General features: G+C 46.6%; 3 protein-coding genes across 3 annotated transcripts; all 3 read left to right on the plus strand.

The window, feature by feature from the left end:
* The first annotated feature begins 71 nt into the window (after positions 1 to 71).
* Positions 72 to 7,243, plus strand: tekt2 (tektin 2 (testicular)). The gene is made up of 10 exons (XM_060043545.1): positions 72 to 464; positions 1,278 to 1,456; positions 1,972 to 2,097; positions 2,440 to 2,645; positions 3,124 to 3,267; positions 3,680 to 3,794; positions 4,525 to 4,632; positions 4,832 to 4,975; positions 5,882 to 5,961; positions 6,496 to 7,243. Exons 2-10 carry the CDS (start codon positions 1,301 to 1,303, stop codon positions 6,710 to 6,712), a joined length of 1,296 nt encoding a protein of 431 aa, XP_059899528.1. The 5' UTR covers positions 72 to 464; positions 1,278 to 1,300; the 3' UTR covers positions 6,713 to 7,243.
* Positions 7,244 to 11,296: 4,053 nt separating this feature from the next.
* On the plus strand, positions 11,297 to 15,168 carry si:dkey-211g8.9 (free fatty acid receptor 3). The gene has a single exon (XM_060043199.1). The coding sequence runs from the start codon at positions 13,139 to 13,141 to the stop codon at positions 14,174 to 14,176; it is 1,038 nt and encodes a 345-aa protein (XP_059899182.1). The 5' UTR covers positions 11,297 to 13,138; the 3' UTR covers positions 14,177 to 15,168.
* A 357-nt stretch (positions 15,169 to 15,525) lies between these two features.
* LOC132450982 (free fatty acid receptor 2-like) lies at positions 15,526 to 18,825 on the plus strand. Its single transcript, XM_060043194.1, has 2 exons — positions 15,526 to 16,316; positions 16,928 to 18,825. Exon 2 carries the CDS (start codon positions 16,967 to 16,969, stop codon positions 18,083 to 18,085), a length of 1,119 nt encoding a protein of 372 aa, XP_059899177.1. The 5' UTR covers positions 15,526 to 16,316; positions 16,928 to 16,966; the 3' UTR covers positions 18,086 to 18,825.
* The last annotated feature ends 1,920 nt before the right edge of the window (positions 18,826 to 20,745 follow it).

A 20,745-nucleotide genomic window follows, 5' to 3' on the forward strand; every position in this document is an offset into this window, starting at 1 on the left:
TTGGCGAAGCCACATCAAAATCGATATTCAGAAATGAATAACATCATGAAATCAATAAAAAAAAATGGAAATGCCATTATTTTGCTTGAATTTTGGCATGTTATTGTGATCTATACTTGACATGTTACACATGTTTTGGCTATATTTAAATTCATTTGATATAAAAAATATATAAAGGTTGTGATCCATTACAATTTTGTACATTATCCTTTTGTGTATATTATTTATCTTCAAACTTTTTTTTCATCTGTAGGTCTTGGATTGATTAACCAAATAAAGTGAGTTACAAAATAAAAGCAGTGATGGATTAATAGTCAGTCAGTTTGTTAAGCGTTGCCATGGTATCTTAATTATTTAGCAGGTAGTTGCTCGTCGCCTAGCGACGGCCTGATTGGTGGGCTACATAGGAGCAGAATCTTCCGGAATCTCCTCCGCCGGACACCTTGACCAGTATTCAACACCGGGTATGTAAAACTTACTAAAATAAACGTGCAATATTATAACACAAGGTCCTCTTTCCATTCAACGAATTGCCATCTTTATCCAATGTTTTGGTTAGGCTTTCTTGTGCTTGACTGGTTGTATTATATTAAAAAAGTTAAATTGTCCGCCAGCCTCAGTAATGTAAACGGAAATAAAGTACGGTAAACTAAGTGTTCACTGTCACTATAACTAGTCAATAGTTAGGTTAACCGTGATGGCCTAGCAACACGGTTAACCCTCGACATTCCAGCGCTGATAACCTTTTCAAATCTAATCAGGTAGACGACGATATCTTTACAACGTAGCTGAAAGACAGGAAGATAAATCGCCCGATTTATCTTCCTGTCGTTCAGCTACGTTGTAAAAATATATCTTTGATATTTTTGACGTTGTAAAAAGATCTGCCTTTTCTAGACAAGATTTATTCATAACTGTTACTCATGTGTCACGTGGTACGACTGTACGATGGATGACGTCAGTGGCGTACTAGTCCTTACTGGGATGCAGAAGTTATGTCTCCTGACATCGTGTACATTACTAATTTAAAATGTATCATGTTATCAAGAACATTTAAATGAGTTGGAGTGGTGTGTTTGCCATCCTAAACTAGATGACGTGGCATCCTTTCAAGTATACCTGAAAAGTTGTACATATATAGTATATAAATTGATGTAGAATCTGATGTTACAGCTTATCTAATATTGTTTGCCTACTTCTAATTGAACAAATACCCCGTTGTGAACCATTTAATATGTCGCGCCGCGATATTCCATTGAATGGTTAATTGATTTTAGCCACAGCGCACCAGGCCGTCAGGATGTCGACGATCGAGGCCAAGCCGTGCCTCCACCACAGCGTGGCCGACTGGCAGAACAACAACCGCCAGCTGTCCGCCACCGCCGAGCACGAGAGGGACGTCTCGCACGTGATCCGCCAGGAGGGGCGGGGCCTGCGCAATGAGACCACCATCAAGGTAGGCTTTGACATAATAAATGATGTGTGGGCCACTTTTAGTTTCTATTCTTTTATCCAAAACAACTTACAGGGACTGAATTCAGATACCAGTCCTTAAGGTAGAGGTTAAGCGTCTGCTAAAGGACAAAATTGGAGGCTACTTTTTAGCCTCTTATTTGGTCATTTAGTTAGCAGGCGCATCGCGCTTGTATCCAAAACAACTTACAGCTACTGAATTCAGATAGCAGTCATTAAGGTAGGGGGTCAAGCAAGTGTCTTGACCTAAGGATGACTACAGGAGGTCACCAACACCCTTTTGGGGGAGTCAAACACCATCGTACCCAAATACAAAACAAAAGTCTTGGGATTAAATGGGTGACATTATGGTGCGAGTGCGAGTGCGATTAGCCGTTACAAGCCGTTTGAAAACGGCTTGTAACGGCTAATCGCACTCGCACCTGGTGGCATAATGTCACCCCTTTGAGTGAATTCTTCTAGTCACGTAGGTGTGGTTGTTTCCTCGCTCCGTTCCAGACGTGGTGGGATGAGAGCGACACCTGCCGCCGGCTGGGGGAGCGGCTCTGGGACGTGTCGCGCTGCAAAGACTCCCTGGAGTCCAGCGCGGTGGAGGTGGACACGGAGATGGAGGCTCTGACGCTGGTAACCCTCTCCTCGATGCCGCCGCCACCGCCGCGAGCTCTGCTCGTGTCAATGGGGTGTGGTGCTGTAAAGGGGCCCCGTTAGTGGGAAAGTGGGAGATTAGCCCGCTACACAGTGGACTGTACCAACCGGAAGGTTGGGGGGATCTAGTATCCGCCACACAATGTGGGTGGGCTCTTCCACTTATTGTGTGGTCACCTATTTAAGTTTTCTAAATTAATTGAATTTGAAATTGCATCACAACTGGTGCTGGTAAAATAAGGTCCCTTTAACCCTGGTGTGTGTGTGTGTGTGTGTGTGTGTGTGTGTGTGTGTGTGTGTGTGTGTGTGTGTGTGTGTCAGGCGAAGGAGGAGCTGGAGCAGGCGCTGGGGGCCACGGCGGTCCCGCTGCAGGTCACCCAGGAGTGTCTGACCCTGAGGCAGGGGAGGCGGGGCCTGGAGCTGGTCGGCGACCCCGTGGAGGAGGAGCTAAAGCAGGAAGTGAGGCTGATCGAGAGGGTCCAGCAGGAGCTCCAGCAGCACATCGGCCGCACCTTTGAGCAGCTGTGGTACGGCCAGCTGTCTACCGGGAACCCTCCCTCGATGACTGCCGCTGTGCCGCCTGCTGACTGCATGTTGCCATGCTTGTCGTTTAACTTGCTGTTACTGCCTGTGCTTTCCCGTGTTTCTCTTTCTCTTGGCTGATGCTGTGTTGACTGTTACTGTGCGGGATGTTACGTGATTGACCTTTTCTTGGCTGGCTGTTATTGGTTTGACCGTTAATTTTCTGATGAACTGTTTCTTGGCTGACTGCGACTTTACTGATTGTTACTGGGCCTAGTGTAAAGGTAAATGCAGTGTTAGTTGAATTTACCGGCTGTTGGCTGGCTTTTAGCGTTACCTGGCTATTTCTAAGCTGACTGTTAGTTCAATGGCTTCAGTGTCACTATGTTAATTGGTATTTCGCTACTGACCATGGCTACTGTACTGACTGTTGCTATATGTTGACTGTTACCGTACTGACTGTTTCCCGGCTGCCTGTGCTAGCGTTCTGCAGGAGGCCCGTCACCAGCTGACCATGGACCTCCAGAACAAGATGGACGCCCTGGACGTTGACCGGATTTGCCTGTCGCTCACCGTGGAGTCGGCCCAGATCTCCCTGAAGACCAACCCACTGCGCATACCTCCAGGGTACACACACGTGCACTAACACACACGCACGCACACAGTAGAATGGAAAGCACCCAGCATCCCAACAATGACGGACACAAATGCACACGGTAGAATGGAAAGCACCCAGCATCCCAACAATGACGGACACAAATGCACACGGTAGAATGGAAAGCACCCAGCATCCCAACAATGACGGACACAAATGCACACGGTAGAATGGAAAGCACCCAACAGTAGCATCAATAGATATATGAATGCATCCTCTTTTTGTTTTACATCTTTACATAGAATTATCTGCATATGTTTCGGATATTGAAATGTTGGCTCCTAATTATATTTCATTTTTTTCGTTGTTTGCGTTGCCCTGTTCTCTATGCTGCTGCATCCCCTGCGTTTCCCTGTGGGTGTTAATGGTCTTCTTCTCCTGCAGTACCGTGACCCCTCAAGAGTGGGTGCAGTTCAGCCAGTATAACGTGACCGTCGCCCAGGAGGCCGTGCTCCTCTCGCAGCAGATGAGGGAGAACGCCAGCCTGACCCGCTCCAAGGTAGAAGCTAGGTTCAACGTGCGTTGGACAACAACTCCAATGTCCACGTGTCAAATAAATGCACAACTCGAGTTTGACTCGACAAACCCTCCTCCTTGTATTCTAACAATGCTTCTTATGCTGTGGCAGCAGTGCATAACAGACATTAAAGGGGACCTATTATGATTTTTCGACTTTTATGACCTATAAACGTTGTTACAATGATTGATAGTCATGTTTAACCATACACAAAAAACGGTGTCGATTTTCGGGAAACTCTTCCTCTCATCTGGGCGCTTTCAGCGTTCTCTGTCAACGCTCGGTTTCGTCCTTCTCCGCCCCCTCGCCCCCCTCCTGCCAACCCAACTCCGTTGTGATTGGTTACCTTCCTTGAAGCGCGCCTGCGGGCAGATTTGACCAGGCATATAGGGGCGCGGCAGGAGTGCGTCTACGTAGATGATTTCCCGGAAATGTGAACAAGTGAATCGCAAACGTTGTCCCGAGTGTTTAGCGCTCTGCACAGCCACCCCAGACTGTCAGCAGGGAATACGTCGAAATGCATGTACGTCATTATTTGACACTTTAGTATGGTTAAACATGACCATCAATCATTATAACAACGTTTATAGGTCATAAAAGTCGAAAAAGCATAATAGGTCCCCTTTAAGTCATTCTCCTTCAGCCTTATGTTTATGGTAATACATGCTCTGCCTCAGTGTTGACGGCACCTTGTACCTGCTGTGTTGTGCAGCTGCAGAATGAGTTGGAGAAGCAGCGCAGAGCCACCGAGTTCGCCCTCCGCAAACGCACCCACACCGAGGAGCAGTCCCGCCAAGAGCTGGAGTGGCAGCTCAAGATCGTGAGCGACGCAAACACCCTGACCCGTGATCAGAAGACACATTCACTGGTTTTCCTTGTAAAGTTTTGGATTAAAAAAAAAAAAAACGGGAAAGTCGTGCTAATTGCCATTCCTGCCAAGTGTAATTAAGCCACACCATCAAAGCGATGGTAATTGATTATATTCAAGTGGCTAACCGATGTGTTGTTGTGTTGGTCAGACTGAGGACGAGGTCTCAGAGATGGAGGCGGACATCCGGGGTCTGGACCAGGACCTCCGGGTGAAGACCGCCTCCCTGAAGCTGGCCCACACCCGGCTGGAGAACAGGACCTGCCGACCCGGCATGGACCTCTGCAGGGACCAGGTACACGGGACTCCGCTGGTCGCTGGTCCAGAGGGTTTGACTCGCGTCCCAAAGATTCTGGGACGAACCCCTGTGTCCTTGAGCCTAGCGAGCCTACCTGCTTCTAAATGACATGTATCTCAAAAAATGAGCACATTCAGACACATTGGATAAACCATCTGGTAGACCTTCGATAATATGTAGTTTAAATAAAGGAGCCGTTGTTTCACAATACTTGGATAGGATAGCACTTTTATCTCAAGTTGTACAAATAGTTTTTTTTTAACATGGAAAAATGGTCTTTGTTACGGTTTTCTTCTTGTGAAATCCCCTTTATAGTTCCTGTATGTCAGAACAGGCCAATGCGTGTCCCGCATAAACCAAAGCTTTTACAGGAACCATGTCAGGCGATGTTATTCATCAGCTGACATGGGGCTGCTATGCGTGGATGGGTTTAAGGAAGTGGCCTCACCCAGGCTTACTATCAAGCATCAACCTCAGCCAGCTCTCCATGACTACCTACGACAGCCTCACTTTAGTCCATTTGGTTCCTTATCGGGTAGATTAACTTGTTTGATGGTTTCATTTAGATATTGATTTTATTTCGAGCGTTTCTCCCTGTGGATGAGAGTGTCAGGTCGATGTCGGATGTGGATGTCGTCATCTGTCTGGCTAGGGGTTTAGATGTTTAGTTAGCCAGACAGATGGTCACTCTCTCTCTCTCTGATTCATCACATCCTTCTCTTCCTCTTCCTCTTCCTCCTCCAACTCTTTCATCTCATCGTCCTCCTCCTCCTCGAACTGTTCCACCTCCGACTCACTCTCATCCACCGGCTGCTCCACCTCCTCCCACCTACTGCTCCACCTCCACCTCCATCAACCACCACCTCCTCCTCCTTCCACCACCACCACCACCTCCTCCTCCAGGTTCAGCTGGGGCTGGTGAGGGAGGTGCAGCAGCTGGAGGCCTCCATCAAGGCCCTGGACCAGAAGCTAGGCGAGGCGCAGTGAGTCACAGACTTGTCCTCTACCTTCCCCTCCCTCCGCCGGGGGAGGTAACCCCATTAGACTCCACAGAACCAGCCCCAGCCCAGAGCCCTGCCTCCTCTACCACTAGCGGTAGTGGAAGAGTTCCAGTGACTCACTGCTTGACTGAGCCAAGAGAATATGCCAAATAGCAAAGCCTAGTGAACCTACAGAAATATGAAAGTACTCTGCTTTACTGTATTCTAGTCTGTATTGTGCTATACTGTACGATTCTCTGCTGTGCTGCGTTTAACTCTCCTCTCTACTATACTTGACTCTAGTCTACCCAACTTGCCTCAAGTCAAGTAGAACTAAAGTAGATCCTCCTTAAACTAAATCAACCGAAGCAAGGGAGGATCCCAAACGTCTTACGAGTGATGATAGGGGGCCCATCGATGTCCCTGATCACCAACAGTGCTTCCTGGACCGCTGTGTCTCTGTCCCGGTCTTTCTCTCTGTCTCAATGTCTCTCTGTCACCCCGTCACTCACCCCCTCACTCCCTAACTCACTGCAGGCACTCCCTGCAGAAGATGTGTCTCCATCACGCTCGCATGACCCAGGACCTCAACAGGAAGCAGGAAGCCCTCTCTCTGGAGCAACGCAGTCTCAGCACGCGCCACCGCCTCACCGACGCCACCTGCGCCGCCGTGGGCGGAGACAAGCCGGCCATCGCCGGAGTCGTCCCGCTCGCCAACTCCAGCGGCCGGAGCCGTCTGAGGACCCTGGCCTGAAGGCACTGGCCTGAAGGAGCTGGCCTGAAGGCACTGGCGTGAACAAGATTCTGTGTCGGCGGTTGTGGTGAGGAGATTTTTAAAAGTTATCTGAAGGAACAGCTTTGGTTTTTTGTGTTATTTTGGTCGCTGGGAATCAATGTTAAATGTTGAAAGGAGGGAAGAAGAGATGAGGGAAGAAAGGAATGAGTCACAGGGAAATTGCTGGCTGTCGCGGCCTCTGAGGAATTGAGGATTGGTAGATCTGAAAAGAAGTGATGACTCACTGTGAATTTAAAGGTTAAGCAAAGGATTGACCTTGGAAGAGAGGGAGGGAGGAAAGGAAGGAAGGAAGGGAGAAAAACAGTTATCCTAATTCCTTGAAAGCTTTGAAGAGAACATGCACAATGAGAAAACTCCTGTTTAGATTCAAAATTACATAAGATCACAAAAGAATATACTATTTAAAAAAACATGTGTTTAAGATGTGAAATGTTGGGTTACGGAAAAGGGGGAAGACTAAATAAAGCGTAATGCAATAAATCGACAACAGCTCTCCTGGTGGTAGCGTGCGTTTTATTCCATCGAGGTCATCTCGATTTACGCTTGAATGAAAGGTGTGCATTCGTGTTTTTATCAATTGCCAAGCGAGGCAGCAGCCCCGGCCACTCTTGTCTCGCGTTGCCATCGAGATGAATTAGATCGAACCGATTTAATGACGTTGTTTATCGGCCGGAATTGTTTGATCAACGCTGGCTGTCCAACGCGTGCACGGTGACGACCTGAACTTTGGCTTCCACCGGGAGGTGAAGTAGTAAATATGTGGGCGTGCTCCGGTCGTATGAAGGTATTATTGTAGCAAAAGTCTTTAGCACCTGTAACTGCAGAATTTGAATGCGTACACTAAAGTCACAGTAAATTTGAAGTCGTATATATTTATTTTGCATGTGTACTCTAAAGTCACAAATGTGTAACAGTACATTTGTAGTCGTAAAAAAAATATAAATATGTTTTATACCATTGTAAACACAAAATAGGGTCTACGAGTACGCTAATCTGTGTTACAGGTGCACAAATCCTTTTGCTACAATTATTGCAGCGCAGTTGGTGCAAAACACATTCGCACACCCGTGTTTCATAATCTGAGAACATGCCCAAAAGGTGTGCATTCGTAAACCCAAATTTGAACAAATGCATCAGAAGTTGCACATCTGTGAACGCTATGTTAATTCAGCATTTTAATGAGCGAGCACAAAACCATTTGACAACTGCTCGAATCTGCTCCTGCAAGTCTCAGCTGTGGGTTTTTTTGCAGGTTGTTTTGCAACACCCCTAGGTGGTAAATGTGTAGCAAAAGTATTCGTATCCGTAGATGACAGAGCGTCCGTGAGCGGGACAAAATAGTCCCGCCCATAATTTCCTAATCCAATGAAAATCGCCGGCAGGGATGCATTTCTCAAATTACACTGGGACCCACCCCGTGCCAGCCATGGAGCTATAAAGATCGCAGCATACTCAGCACGGGATACGTTTATTTCTGGAGAAGTGAAGAGGGCGTCCTACTGAACGGAGATGGGTATCCTACATTATGTTAAATGAAATGACTTAGTTCAAGTGAATTCCCCTCAAAGTATTTCATTAACATGCCGCAAATGTCCTTGAATGTATTTTAATGGTCGCCATAACATAAATTCAGAAATGTTAATGCAATACTTTGGGGAGAATTCCCTTGAACTAAGTCATTTCATTTTACATAATGTAGGATACCCACCTCCGTTCAGTAGGACGCCCTCTTCACTTCTCCAGAAAGAAACGTACCCGCGCTAAGAATGCTGCGATCTTTATAGCTCCATGGCTGGCACGCGATGGGTCCCAGTCAGGGACGGCTGGTATAAATGGGCTAACAGGGCTAAGCCCTCTTATGCCGCTTTTCCACCGCACATGTAGCTCGACTCGACACGACTCGACACGACACGACTCGACACGGTAGCAGCACGGGTGCTTTTCCACCGCAAAAAGTACCTCCTGGACGTGGGCGGGGTCGGCTGCGCGAAAGGGCTGTGACGTATTTGTGTACGCGACGCAAACAACACATACGCAACCCACACATGGACAGAACCCACATAACAACAATGGAGGACATCGATCACATTACTATTATTAGCTGGCATGTTGAAGAAGTTGGAGAAGTGGAACATGTTGGCTGCGGCGCTGCTATGGCTGTTACCAGCATGGTTGCCATGTCGCTCTCGTGACTTCGTCACACTCTCTGGCCAATCAGTCGCCGGCCGTCTGCCGACGTCACCTTTTAGCATCGGCTCAGCTCGCTTGGAACCTAGAGCGAGTAGGTACTAGAAAAAGCAGCCACTTCAGGTACCAGATACCATGGTACCGCGGTGGAAACGCAAAAAATGCGAGCTGAGTCGAGTCGTGTCGAGTCGTGTCGAGCTGGTACCATGCAGTGGAAAAGCGGCATTACAGTGAAAATAAAAAAAATATTATTAAAAACTTAGAACATATTGTTTTAAATTTTGGTAGAACCTAAAGGAGCAACAGCACCAAAAAGTGACAGAAAAACCCAGGATATATATATCTTAGTTTTTTTCCTGTGAATGGGCTAAATGTATTCAGCCCAAGCGCAGTAGCGTAAGCTTCCATTGACGTTTGATTGACAGGTGCCCTGACACGCCCCCTTCATATGCTTCCCATTTGGGCTAAATTAGTTTAGCCCAAAGGCTGACCTAGCACAGTAGCTACAGTACTACAGTGTCCTTCGACTAATCACAGCACAGTAGCGCAAGTGCAGTATGGCGGGCGTTGCACATTTCTTGGACCCCTGCATAACTGCTTGCAGTTCTAGTTTACTTTTTAATCGGTTTTCTTTAATGTCTTTGGAGGAAAAATTGGAAGTGAAAAGATTGGGGACACATCAACCAAACGATGTACAGATTTACTGTCAGGAGTGCGGTCAGAATATGGCCAGTAATAGTGCATTTGTAAGCGGGTCATACGTTTCGTATCGAAACATTTAAAAAGCTGTCTAAATAACCCAACATGACGTGACAAGTGTGTAGAGATAGTGGCCCCTCTCCAAGCTGCATTTCAGCGACGGGCAGTAACAATAAGGTTCTCTAAGGAATCGGAAATGATCTCATTTAATGTTGCATACAACATTGCCAAAGAGGAGTTGCCATTCTCAATTTAAATCCGAAATTATTCTCATGAAGAGAAATGGATTAAACATCAACCCGACGTAGGCCTATAGCAATGAGATGGCATGTGCACAATTCATTGCAGTAGGCCTAATGGGCGACACCTTAAAGCAAAAGACATCTGCGGACGTCGGAAACGCCACATAGGCCTACACAGGGCCGTCGATAAGGGGTGAAAGGTGATGACGATTCAGGGGGCCCACAGCCCAGGGGGGGCCCACAAAAAAAAAAAAAAAAAATTGTATATATATTTTTTTCTAAATTATTATTTTATCACTAGTTCATAGTACTAACATAGTAACCCCCCCCCCCCCCCGTCAACAATTGTTCTCCCCGGTCTTGCTCCTTCCACCCCCCCCCCCCCGTCAACAATTCAGCGCAGGGGGGCCCATCAGTAAATCTTGTCTAGGGGCCCAGGAATTGTAGCAACGGCCCTACATGTCCTTCATGATTGACGGCGACACAGACGTCTCTACCAAAGAGTGTGTGATCGTCTACAGCCGCATTTTGCGCAAAGGAAGACCAGTCAACATTTTAATTGTGTAATACTTTAAGCACAAAAAAAGTTTTATTTTGCTTAATGGTTTAGTTCGAAATGTTCAATTTCAGCTCAGTGAAGCACTTTAAACACCTTATTTTTCTTTTTATTTATAATTGTGCTTCAAATAAAGAAATGCTCATGGCGTCTGGAGCCCTGTGAAGTATTGATAAATGTAATGCATTCTTTAGCCCACCCACCCAAAATCACCACCAGCCGTCACTGTAATTTGAGAAATGCATCCCTGCCGGCGATTTTCATTGGATTAGGAAATTATGGGCGGGACTATTTTGTCCCGCTCACGGACGCTCTGTCATCTACGGATACGAATACTTTTGCTACACATTTACCACCTAGGGGTGTTGCAAAACAACCTGCAAAAAACCCCACAGCTGAGACTTGCAGGAGCAGATTCGAGCAGTTGTAAAATGGTTTTGTGCTCGCTCATTAAAATGCTGAATTAACATAGCGTTCACAGATGTGCAACTTCTGATGCATTTGTTCAAATTTGGGTTTACGAATGCACACCTTTTGGGCATGTTCTCAGATTATGAAACACGGGTGTGCGAATGTGTTTTGCACCAACTGCGCTGCAATAATTGTAGCAAAAGGATTTGTGCACCTGTAACACAGATTAGCGTACTCGTAGACCCTATTTTGTGTTTACAATGGTATAAAAAATATTTATATTTTTTTTACGACTACAAATGTACTGTTACACAGTTGTGACTTTAGAGTACACATGCAAAATAAATATATACGACTTCAAATTTACTGTGACTTTAGTGTACACATTCAAATTCTGCAGTTACAGGTGCTAAAGACTTTTGCTACAATAATACCTTCATACGGTCGACGCAACGCCTTCTTTTACTGCCACCTCCTTCGTTTGGGATGTCGTTAAATGGGTTTGTTTTGAGGCAGCCTTCCCTTTTTACGAGCATCATCTTCTAACGAGTGCTTTTTCATGACGATTATATAATGTGCAATCCCAAAGCTGTAAAGTGCAGTGGACTAAATTCACATGATGTTTTGCAGTTTTAGGGCTGACATCATTGACAACAACATCACTCCATTATGTGTAATAATTAATGTAATTATGCAAAATAACATTTTCGTTCAATATAGTACTGCTTGAATGCATTTGGCGGCTACAGACTTATAATGCTACAGGACTTTTTCAAATTCACAATTTGGTATAAAGGTTGTATTACAACTATTGTATTACTAATACTGTAATACTATATTGTATTTTCTGGTTTTGTCATGATGGTCAAGGCAAGGCCTTGCTCTCCACACATGACCGTAAGTAACCTGGCAGAAGTATGTGACATGATGTGTGTGTCGCTGTGTTTACTGAAGGATGACAAATTACATTTGCAGCCCGGCCAGGGATATGCTTCGTGCTTCGGCCCCTAAAGAGCTTTTCCATGAGGCAGCTTTCTCTCTCTCTCTCTCTCTCTCTCTCACACACACACACACACACACACACACACACACACACACACACACACACACACACACACACACACACACACACACACACACACACACACACACACAAAACCCCTCTGTACTAACAACCTTGTAATTGAACACAGTCACGCAACAATTAAGTCATTCTTTTGCTCTCTTTTTCACTTTCTAACTTTGGTTCTCTCTCTCTCACCCACTCTCACAATCACACACACAGGTTATCAACAAACACACAGGTAATCAACAAACACACACAAACACAGGTTATCAACAAACGCACACACACACACACACACACACACACACACACACACACACACACACACACACACACACACACACACACACACAGACAGGCAATCAACACAAAGCTTCCTCTTACATCATGCACACACACCCTCTCCATAGCCTCTTGCGCGTTAAACGCCACCACCAGCATGCACCAAACAGCGGCGCTGTATCTGTGTTTGATCGGCGCCCTCGCATGCCCCATCAGTTCCCACAGGTTTATGGCTTTACTGCCCGGCCCTTTAGACGCTCCGGGGCCCGGACGGGATGGCTGGGCGCTTCCCTAAAAGCTGAATTATTCTGAATCATTTCACTAAAGGCAGCAGATGCTACTTGTAGGTCTGTGGTCTTCCATCTAGGAGTTGGAGGTGGTGGGTGGGGGGGCAATCAAGGCGTCCTGGTGCCTGCTAAATGCCACCCACTTCTGCATGACCGCGTCTGAGTGCTTATCTGACCCTGGCCGTCATTGTGTCGTCTGCACCTCGCCCACTTTATGCCTCTCACACGCCCCCTACCAGGGTCGCCCCTTCCTTCTTTGCGGTCAACTGTACGGGACATGTGTCTGGTCGCTCAGTGCCACGCTGGACAGCGCATGCGGAAGCAAGAGGGCTGGCTCGCACATCGGATAGAGAAGGTTCGGAGGACGAGATTTACTGAAGATCCGATTGATTCGGGTTAGATAAAACCGAAGAATGAGATCCTCAGGAATAAAGCTTGTGGACTGTTTCAGCATGTGGTTGGGAAAAGCCTCTTGTACCAATCTCTGGTTCAGAAGATTTTGTCTCGTCTTCTCATCTTCAACCTCGGCTTAGACGAGGCACCGGTCTCCGGGGGTGACTTGGATACGATGGTCGTCTTGCCGCGGTGCGGTCGCTACACCTCGCGTCTCCTCAGCTAAACCGGCCGATTCCGGCCAACGTCCAGCGTGTCCCGATGGGAGCGCCAGCCGTCTCCGTGAAGGACTGCATGTCTCTGTTCGTCTACTGCTTCACCTTCCTCCTGGGCCTGCCCGCCAACCTGCTGGTGCTCTTCGTGTACGTCCGCAAGGCGCGCAAGCGGGGCGCCACGCCCAACGTGGTGTACGCCCTCAACCTGTGTCTGGCCAACCTGGCCCTGGTGGCCTGGCTGCCCGTCAAGGCCCTGGAGATCTTCCTCCAGGGCTGGGTTCTGCCGGGCTTCCTGTGCCCCATCTACAACTTCTTCCTGTTCGCCTCGGTGTACGGCAGCTGCCTGTTCCTCACGGCCGTCACGGTGGGCCGCTACCTCAGCATCGCCTTCCCCATCGCCTACAAGCTGTACCGCCGCGCGCGCATCTCCTGCTTCATCAGCGTGGCGCTCTGGGCCGTGGTGCTGCTCCACCTGTCGCTGGGCCTGGTGGCCGAGGGCGGGGCTTTCTTCGTGACGCGGCCCGACGGCGAGGGAGGGGCGGCGGCGTGCTACGACCACTTCAACGAGTCGCAGCTGGAAGTGCTGCTGCCCCTGCGGCTGGAGATGGCCGTGTGCCTGTTCCTCCTGCCGCTGGCCATCACGTGCTTCGGCACGCTGCGCTGTGTTACGCTGGTGTGGCGCTCCTGCCTGCCGGCGGCGGGGAAGCGGCGGGTGCTGGCGGTGGCGCTGACCACACTGGCGGTGTTTGTGGTGTGCTACGCGCCCTACAACGCCTCGCACGTGGTGGGCTTCGCCACGTGGGACGACGTGTGGTGGCGCAGCGGCGCCATGATGACCAGCGCCTGCAACGTCTTCCTGGAGCCCGTGGTCATGCTGATGCTGTCGCCCGCCGTGTCCCGCGGCATCATGGGAAGGGTGTGCGGCGGCAGTGGGCGTCGCCCAACCTCGTCCACGCCGAGGTCGGCGCAGAGTCGCCCGCGTAACACCCTGTCGCAGGACCCCGGTGGGGATGTCAGGGAAAGCCCCTCGCTGTCGGATAAGGGTCCGCCCGAGGTCACGATGACCAGGTTGAGTCAAGACTGACCGGAAGGGAAGGACGGTCTCGAACGCGACTGGATATGGCGGACATGTGCTGACTCATGCTGTTGCCACGGCAGCGGATGGGCAGAGGGATCATGGCGTGGGTTGGAGGTGTGTACCAGTCTTCAGTAGGTTAGTAGGTTACTAATGAAGCGTTTGAATGGAACTTGGATGGACACTTTACACTTGTAATCAAGAGATACCCTGACTTTATGCTTTTTCTCATTCTTTTTATTGCTTTTTGGAAGATTAATGTTGCTTTCTCTGAATAATAAAAACACATAGATGCAAACCAGATAGATAAGGTATTTTCTCACGAGCAGCCACTACTCTTATCGCATTGTTATATGATGTTCATGAACCAATTAAGACACACCTCTTTCTCACTCACACACACACACTAACACGCACGCACACACACACCAGGTTCAATGGTAGATTACGTTTGATTTGGTGTGAAGTGGTGCTTTACGCTTAATGGTGCATCAGTCATTATAAAATTGAAGATCAGACACGTCTGTAGGTCATGTTTGTGTAAATAATTTTGTTTAATTTTAGGCAATGTGTTTTCATTTAACGCTCCCTTCAAAATAAAAAGAATTTCTGAAATGTTCACTGTACAGAGAAATCTATCCAGGGTATTATGGGTCCAAGAGGCAAAAAGTTCAGTTCAGAATGTATATGTATGTATAAGACCAGTATACCAAGTTTACAAATGTTGTATCCATCGGTGCGGCGGGGTGATCGTTTAACTTTGACCATGAATTATAGCGCCCCCCTATGGGCAAAATGGTCCAAATGTTTTGGAAACCTGCTCTTCCGGGATACCATTCACAGGCTAAAATATGGGCGCTCCCAAATCAAAAGAATAATACCCAAACAAGACAATAACAATTGATATCCAAAGATTAACTGTGAATAGCTACCTATTTATGCATTGAATCTGTATGTTAACCTGTGTGTAAATTGCAATTCACTTTTAATAAACACAACCTTTAAACAAATATCTGTTATTGACCATTTTTTCTTGTTTGTTCAGAGTTCTGTGCAATTTTTTTCAATGAATAAATGTAATTTGGTGAATGTAATTTGAGTAGCTTAGGTCTTACTGTGTACAACCTCGTTGTTCACAATTCAATACCTGTCTGCCTGTCCTGTCTTTATATATCCATTTATCCAGCTCACTGAATCTATGTGCACAACTACATCTACATCTGATTATCTCAATGGCTGACTTCAAGGAGCATTTAGTCAATCAACAGAAGATACACCCTGATGTTACTATGCCTTTAACAGAATATATATAATGGCATCAATCGTAATCACATAATAACAAATACTGTATATCATGTTGGGACTAAATGGTGGATGGCTTGTAATTGGATCTAAGTAAGGAGTGTTGTCATTGATTTGAAAGCTATTCCTTGGGCTTTTCTTCATCATACATAAATGTCTGTTTGAGCGCAAACTGTTATTATTTGACTAAGGGTGCACTCACACTAGGCAATCTGGCCGTGGCCGTTGGCCGTTTTCACACCTAACCGTGCTCAACTGGCCCCATTGTTCTTACGGCCACGGCCAGATGGCCTAGTGTGAGTGCACCAAAGGTTCAAACTGAAATGTCAGGTTTTGTCATGTTTCGTTGAACATAAACATGGAGTAGGGAAATACTATTAGAAATGATTAACAGGGTCTGAAAATATCTAACCAGTAGGTGTATGGTAAAAAAAAGACAATTTGCATTTCAACAACCGACTAGTAATGTAAACATGCTTTGTGATATCAGCCCTTCCCTTTGTGAACATCAAGGCCTCTCATGAGCCTGTGTGTCTCATAACACCACACATCTAAATACACAGATACATCCACGGCGGCCATTGAACCGGTTGCCCAGAGACGGTTTAAATGAGCAGGACAACCAATTACAATGGGCTTCTTATTAAATTTCCACAATCTGAACTGAGATAGGGGTTATACAGTTTGACGAGCAACGCAAAGGGGTGTGTCTTCACGTAACCAAACAGTGTGTTAAAGAAAAGGTCACCTGCCCGTCTGTGGCCCCAGTCCACCCTAACGACTGGATGGTACGGACTGTCTACTTTGGGACGTGATGGGGCTCCAGAAGTTTCTGAATTGACAAAAGGTAGGTCTGTCATAATTGCAATCATATTTCAACTTGCAACTATTTTGAAAATCGGATTAATTCTTCTCATTGAAAAACATTTAGGTCCACTATTACATTTGTTCCGAGGTGCTTTTCTATGGGTTTTATAATGAGCTCAGGTTTGAAGTGGGTTATCGTACTTGGTTAACATACGGTAATCTCAGATCCTAGTGTTACCATATGGGTTGACAAATTGGAAATGTAGGGATAAAACAAGTGTTGCCTTCAGCAGTTAATTGGAACTATTAAAACCAAAAATAAAGCCCTCCAAGATTTTGTCCCACGAATTTAGTCATTATCACAAAACAATGCTAATAAATAATTTCCCGTACATGTAAAATCTCTAATTCTAATCTTCCCCAATCTTCCCGTCTTTCTTATTGGAGGTAAATGTTTTTCCAAATGTGCCAAAGGACCATATTGCCTAAGGCAGAGGAACTGCTTCAGAGGAAGACGACAAAAAAGTCTTTCTTTGTACGCCTCTTTTTTTTTTTTATTGTCTCGCCGTTACCTTAATGAAATAACGTAACGTAGTCCGAGAGTCTGTCCCTGATCCAATTCGCCTGGCGTAACGTTTTCATTTCACTCAGGTGTTCATCAAGACATCGGTGGCCAATGACTCAGTCAGGATGACCATCAACATCCTGATAATCTCCGTCTACACCATCACCCTGACCATGGGAGTGCCGGCCAACATCCTGGCCTTCTATACCTTCTGCCGCAAGGTCCGCCGCAATCCCACGGCCATCGACGTCCTCCTCCTCAGCCTCACCATCTCAGACCTCATCTTTCTCACACTCCTGCCCTTAAAGATAAAGGAGGCCCTGGACCAAATGACCTGGAATATGCCCACCGTCCTGTGCCCCATCACCAGCTTCCTGTTCTACACCACCATATACAACAGCACCCTGCTGCTGACGGCGGTCAGCCTGGAGCGCTACTTGGGCGTGGCCTTCCCCATCATGTATTCGCGGTGCCGCCGGCCCCGCTATGCCGTCATTGCCAGCGTCCTCTCCTGGGTGGTGTGCTCCCTCAACCTTGTGTTCGTGTACATCGTGCCCAACCGCAACGCGTTTGTCAGCCACAACGGCTCGGACCTGACCACGCGCCAGTGCTACATGAACTTCAGCGTGCAAGAGCTGGAAATACTGATGCGCGTGCGCCTGGAGCTCTTCTTTGTCCTCTTCTGCGCGCCCTTCTTCGTCTCCTGCTTCTGCTACGTCAACTTCATCCGCATCCTCTCCCGCCTGCCGCACATCAGCCGGCGGCGGCGGCTCCGCGCTATAGGGCTGGCCGTGGGCACCCTGATGGTGTTTGCCTTCTCCTTCGGTCCCTACAACTTCTCCCACGTGGTGGGCTTCGCCCGCAAGGAGGACGAGTGCTGGAGGCAAGTGGCGCTGCTCGCCAGTACCTTAAACTCCTGCCTCGACCCCATCATCTTCTACATGACCTCCTCGGATGTCCGCAGCATACTCCGTGGCGTCCTGCACAACATCATGGCCAAGCTGCACCTCCTCCGCTGTGGAGGTGGAGAAGGAGGTGGAGAAGGAGGAGGAGGTGGAGAAGGAGGTGGAGAAGGAGGAGGAGGAGAAGGAGGAGGAGGTGGTGGAGAAGAAGGAGGAGGTGGTGGAGAAGAAGGAGGAGGTGGTGGAGAAGAAGGAGGAGGAAGTGGAGAAGGAGGTGGTGGTGTAGCTCTGACTCAAGCAGCCCCGGTCGAGACGTGCAAGGAAAAAGAAGTTCCAGGGTAGAAAGTTGGACAATATTTTGATTGTGACTGGCTTTTTTAGAAAGCCGTACTCGACTGGTCAAATCCGATCTTTTTTTTTTTTACTTCTTACGCAGGAATGGCGACGTATCAATGAGGAAAGGGGAGCTAATTATTTCGGACTCCGAAATGCCGATAGTTTCCTTTGTTTGTTTTAATGTTTCAACAATGTTTGTGAGAGTCATTTATTATGTATAACCCATGTGTAACTGACTTTCAAAATGCCACAGGCCTACTGCCTTTAGACTGTTTAGCAGGAATCTGTAATTGACAGGGACTAAGGACCCGCCATTTTGTTTGTGATGGAGTTAAAATCACTGATATTAACAAAACCATCAAACGTGTTAACGTTGGTAATCGCATGGTCCACTATAAGCTACATGCCCGGTCAGGACTCATTGCATTATATAATGTGATGCTCCTTGCTTGGTCATCCAATAAACTAATTATGAAGGTTACGTCAAAGTAAACATACTGAGGGCAAACAATAGAGCGCAATGAAGGCACAGCACGAGGGAAATGTAATTGTGATTGTGTCAATTCGAATGTGACAATATAAAACTTAATGAGAGGATTTTAATTGTCACAAAATAATATTTTGCAACTTTGCTAACCTGTCAGATAAATGTTCTTGGTAGAATAGATTGAGATACGCCTAGTCCTAGGTAATTAATAACTGGGATAAACCAACAGAGACTAGAGTTTGGTCACCAACAAGCTAAAGGGCTACCCATGACAAAACAAGCACCAAATACAAACATATAATACATCGCTGTGTCTAAGGGAAAACGTGAATCAGCTCTGATGAAGGGAGATGTCCAACATGACTAGTGCTCGTTCCGATCAGAATGTTCAGCTGGTCACAGGTCAGACACATGTATCAGAGGTTCATACTCCAAGAGCAGGCCTTTGGTTATTTCCCGTTGGAACGAAGCTCTTCGGCCAAGCTTCATTTCAGGGAAATGGAAATTAAACACTAACCCCTATGCAAACGCAGTCAAAGTTAAACATAATATTGTCTATGGCGCCCTTGTTTATCAGTTTTATGGTTACCATTTCCCATACATATGTGGGGCCATGTTCGGGGGGCTTTGGCCAAACAAGTTATATTTAGACTTGGGTTTTATTTTTTTATTATCATGTTGCAATAAGAAATGTATATGTTAACGAGTCTGACAGCACGCACTTCCGATCGGTGCCATTCCATAATTCCGACGCCTCATTGTTCCGACGTCTCAATGGTCCGAAATATTTCCCATTAGATCGACATGCCACTATGCCGACGGTTCAATGTTCCGAAAACGGAACCCATTGGTCCGTTTGTCCGACTTTTCAAAAAGGAGGCGCATTAGGCCGACGGTTCAATAGCCGTTTCTCAATTCGCGTACTTGTGCGTGCTCGTGTGCTCGTGGACTCATGAAACGTCATCAGTCGTTGCCCGAGCACTGTTCCAATTCGAATTACGCATCAAGCGAGTACTGTCGTAAAACCCGGAAGTGTTCTTGATGCGTGCTTGATCGCGCCGTTTATGTCCATGCGTTTCACCGAGCATGCATCGGAGGTGGCTCGTGTGTACTTGCAACCGCTATAAATCCCAGGATGCATTTCGCACTCGCAGCAGTACGATGGCGGACAATATGGAGAAGACGCACAACTGTAGCTTAAGTTACTCTTAACTTATATATATATTTATATAATATATAATATCATAATATAAGATCATATATATATATATATATATATATATATATATATATATATATATATATATATATATATATATATATATATATAAAGTCGTGTGTGTATAGCTTATACACATGACAGGACACGCATATCTTTTACATTTTTATTTATTCAGAATATTTACATACTATTTGAAAATGAAAGAGGCTGGGATTTTGTTTGATATCATTTGTTTATATTGTTCAGTAGTATATGTCTAAATGAGGCCGTAGCACAGTTAACGGACGAGCAGAGGTGGTGACGTCATCGAGTCCGCTGCTGTTCCAATCGCAGGTACGTACTCGCGTGCTCGGAAGTCTGTGCTTGAAGTACAGACTTGCCAAGTACGTGCTTGCAAGTCATCGAGTCCGTAGTACGCGTGCTAGGAATTGAGAAACGGCTAATATGCCGAATAGGCCAAGGCGCAATTCCACATGTGTGATTATGAAACCATAAATAAAAGACGATGTAGGCTAAGTTCCAGCAGTGCACTTCACCAAGCCAGACTGTTGCTGTGGGCTTGAACGGTCATAAGAGGTGAATTTATGAAGCGCACGTTATACAAGGACTTATACTTTTCCCGTAAAGAAGTCAAACGGTGAGTGAAAAACAAATACAATTTTTATCTTTAGTAGCTGTGTGTGGGCCTATATGTGTTGTTTCCTGTGTTTACAGTGGACCCTTAGCCTAAACAATTTCGCTGGTATTGATTTAGTCAAACTTATACCTCATAACGTGTGTGTGTGTGTGTGTGTGTGTGTGTGTTCGTGCCCGTGCCCGTGTTGAGAATTAGACCTACGCTCTCTGTCCATGGGGCTGAAACACCGTGTCGAAATGAAGTGAAGCGCTGTCACTTTGCTCTCCAATATTAATCGTGAACGTGATATGTAGGCCTATGTTGTATTTTGGAGAGAGAGA

Source organism: Gadus macrocephalus, chromosome 22 (genome assembly GCF_031168955.1).
Source record: "Gadus macrocephalus chromosome 22, ASM3116895v1".
Taxonomy (NCBI): domain Eukaryota; kingdom Metazoa; phylum Chordata; class Actinopteri; order Gadiformes; family Gadidae; genus Gadus; species Gadus macrocephalus.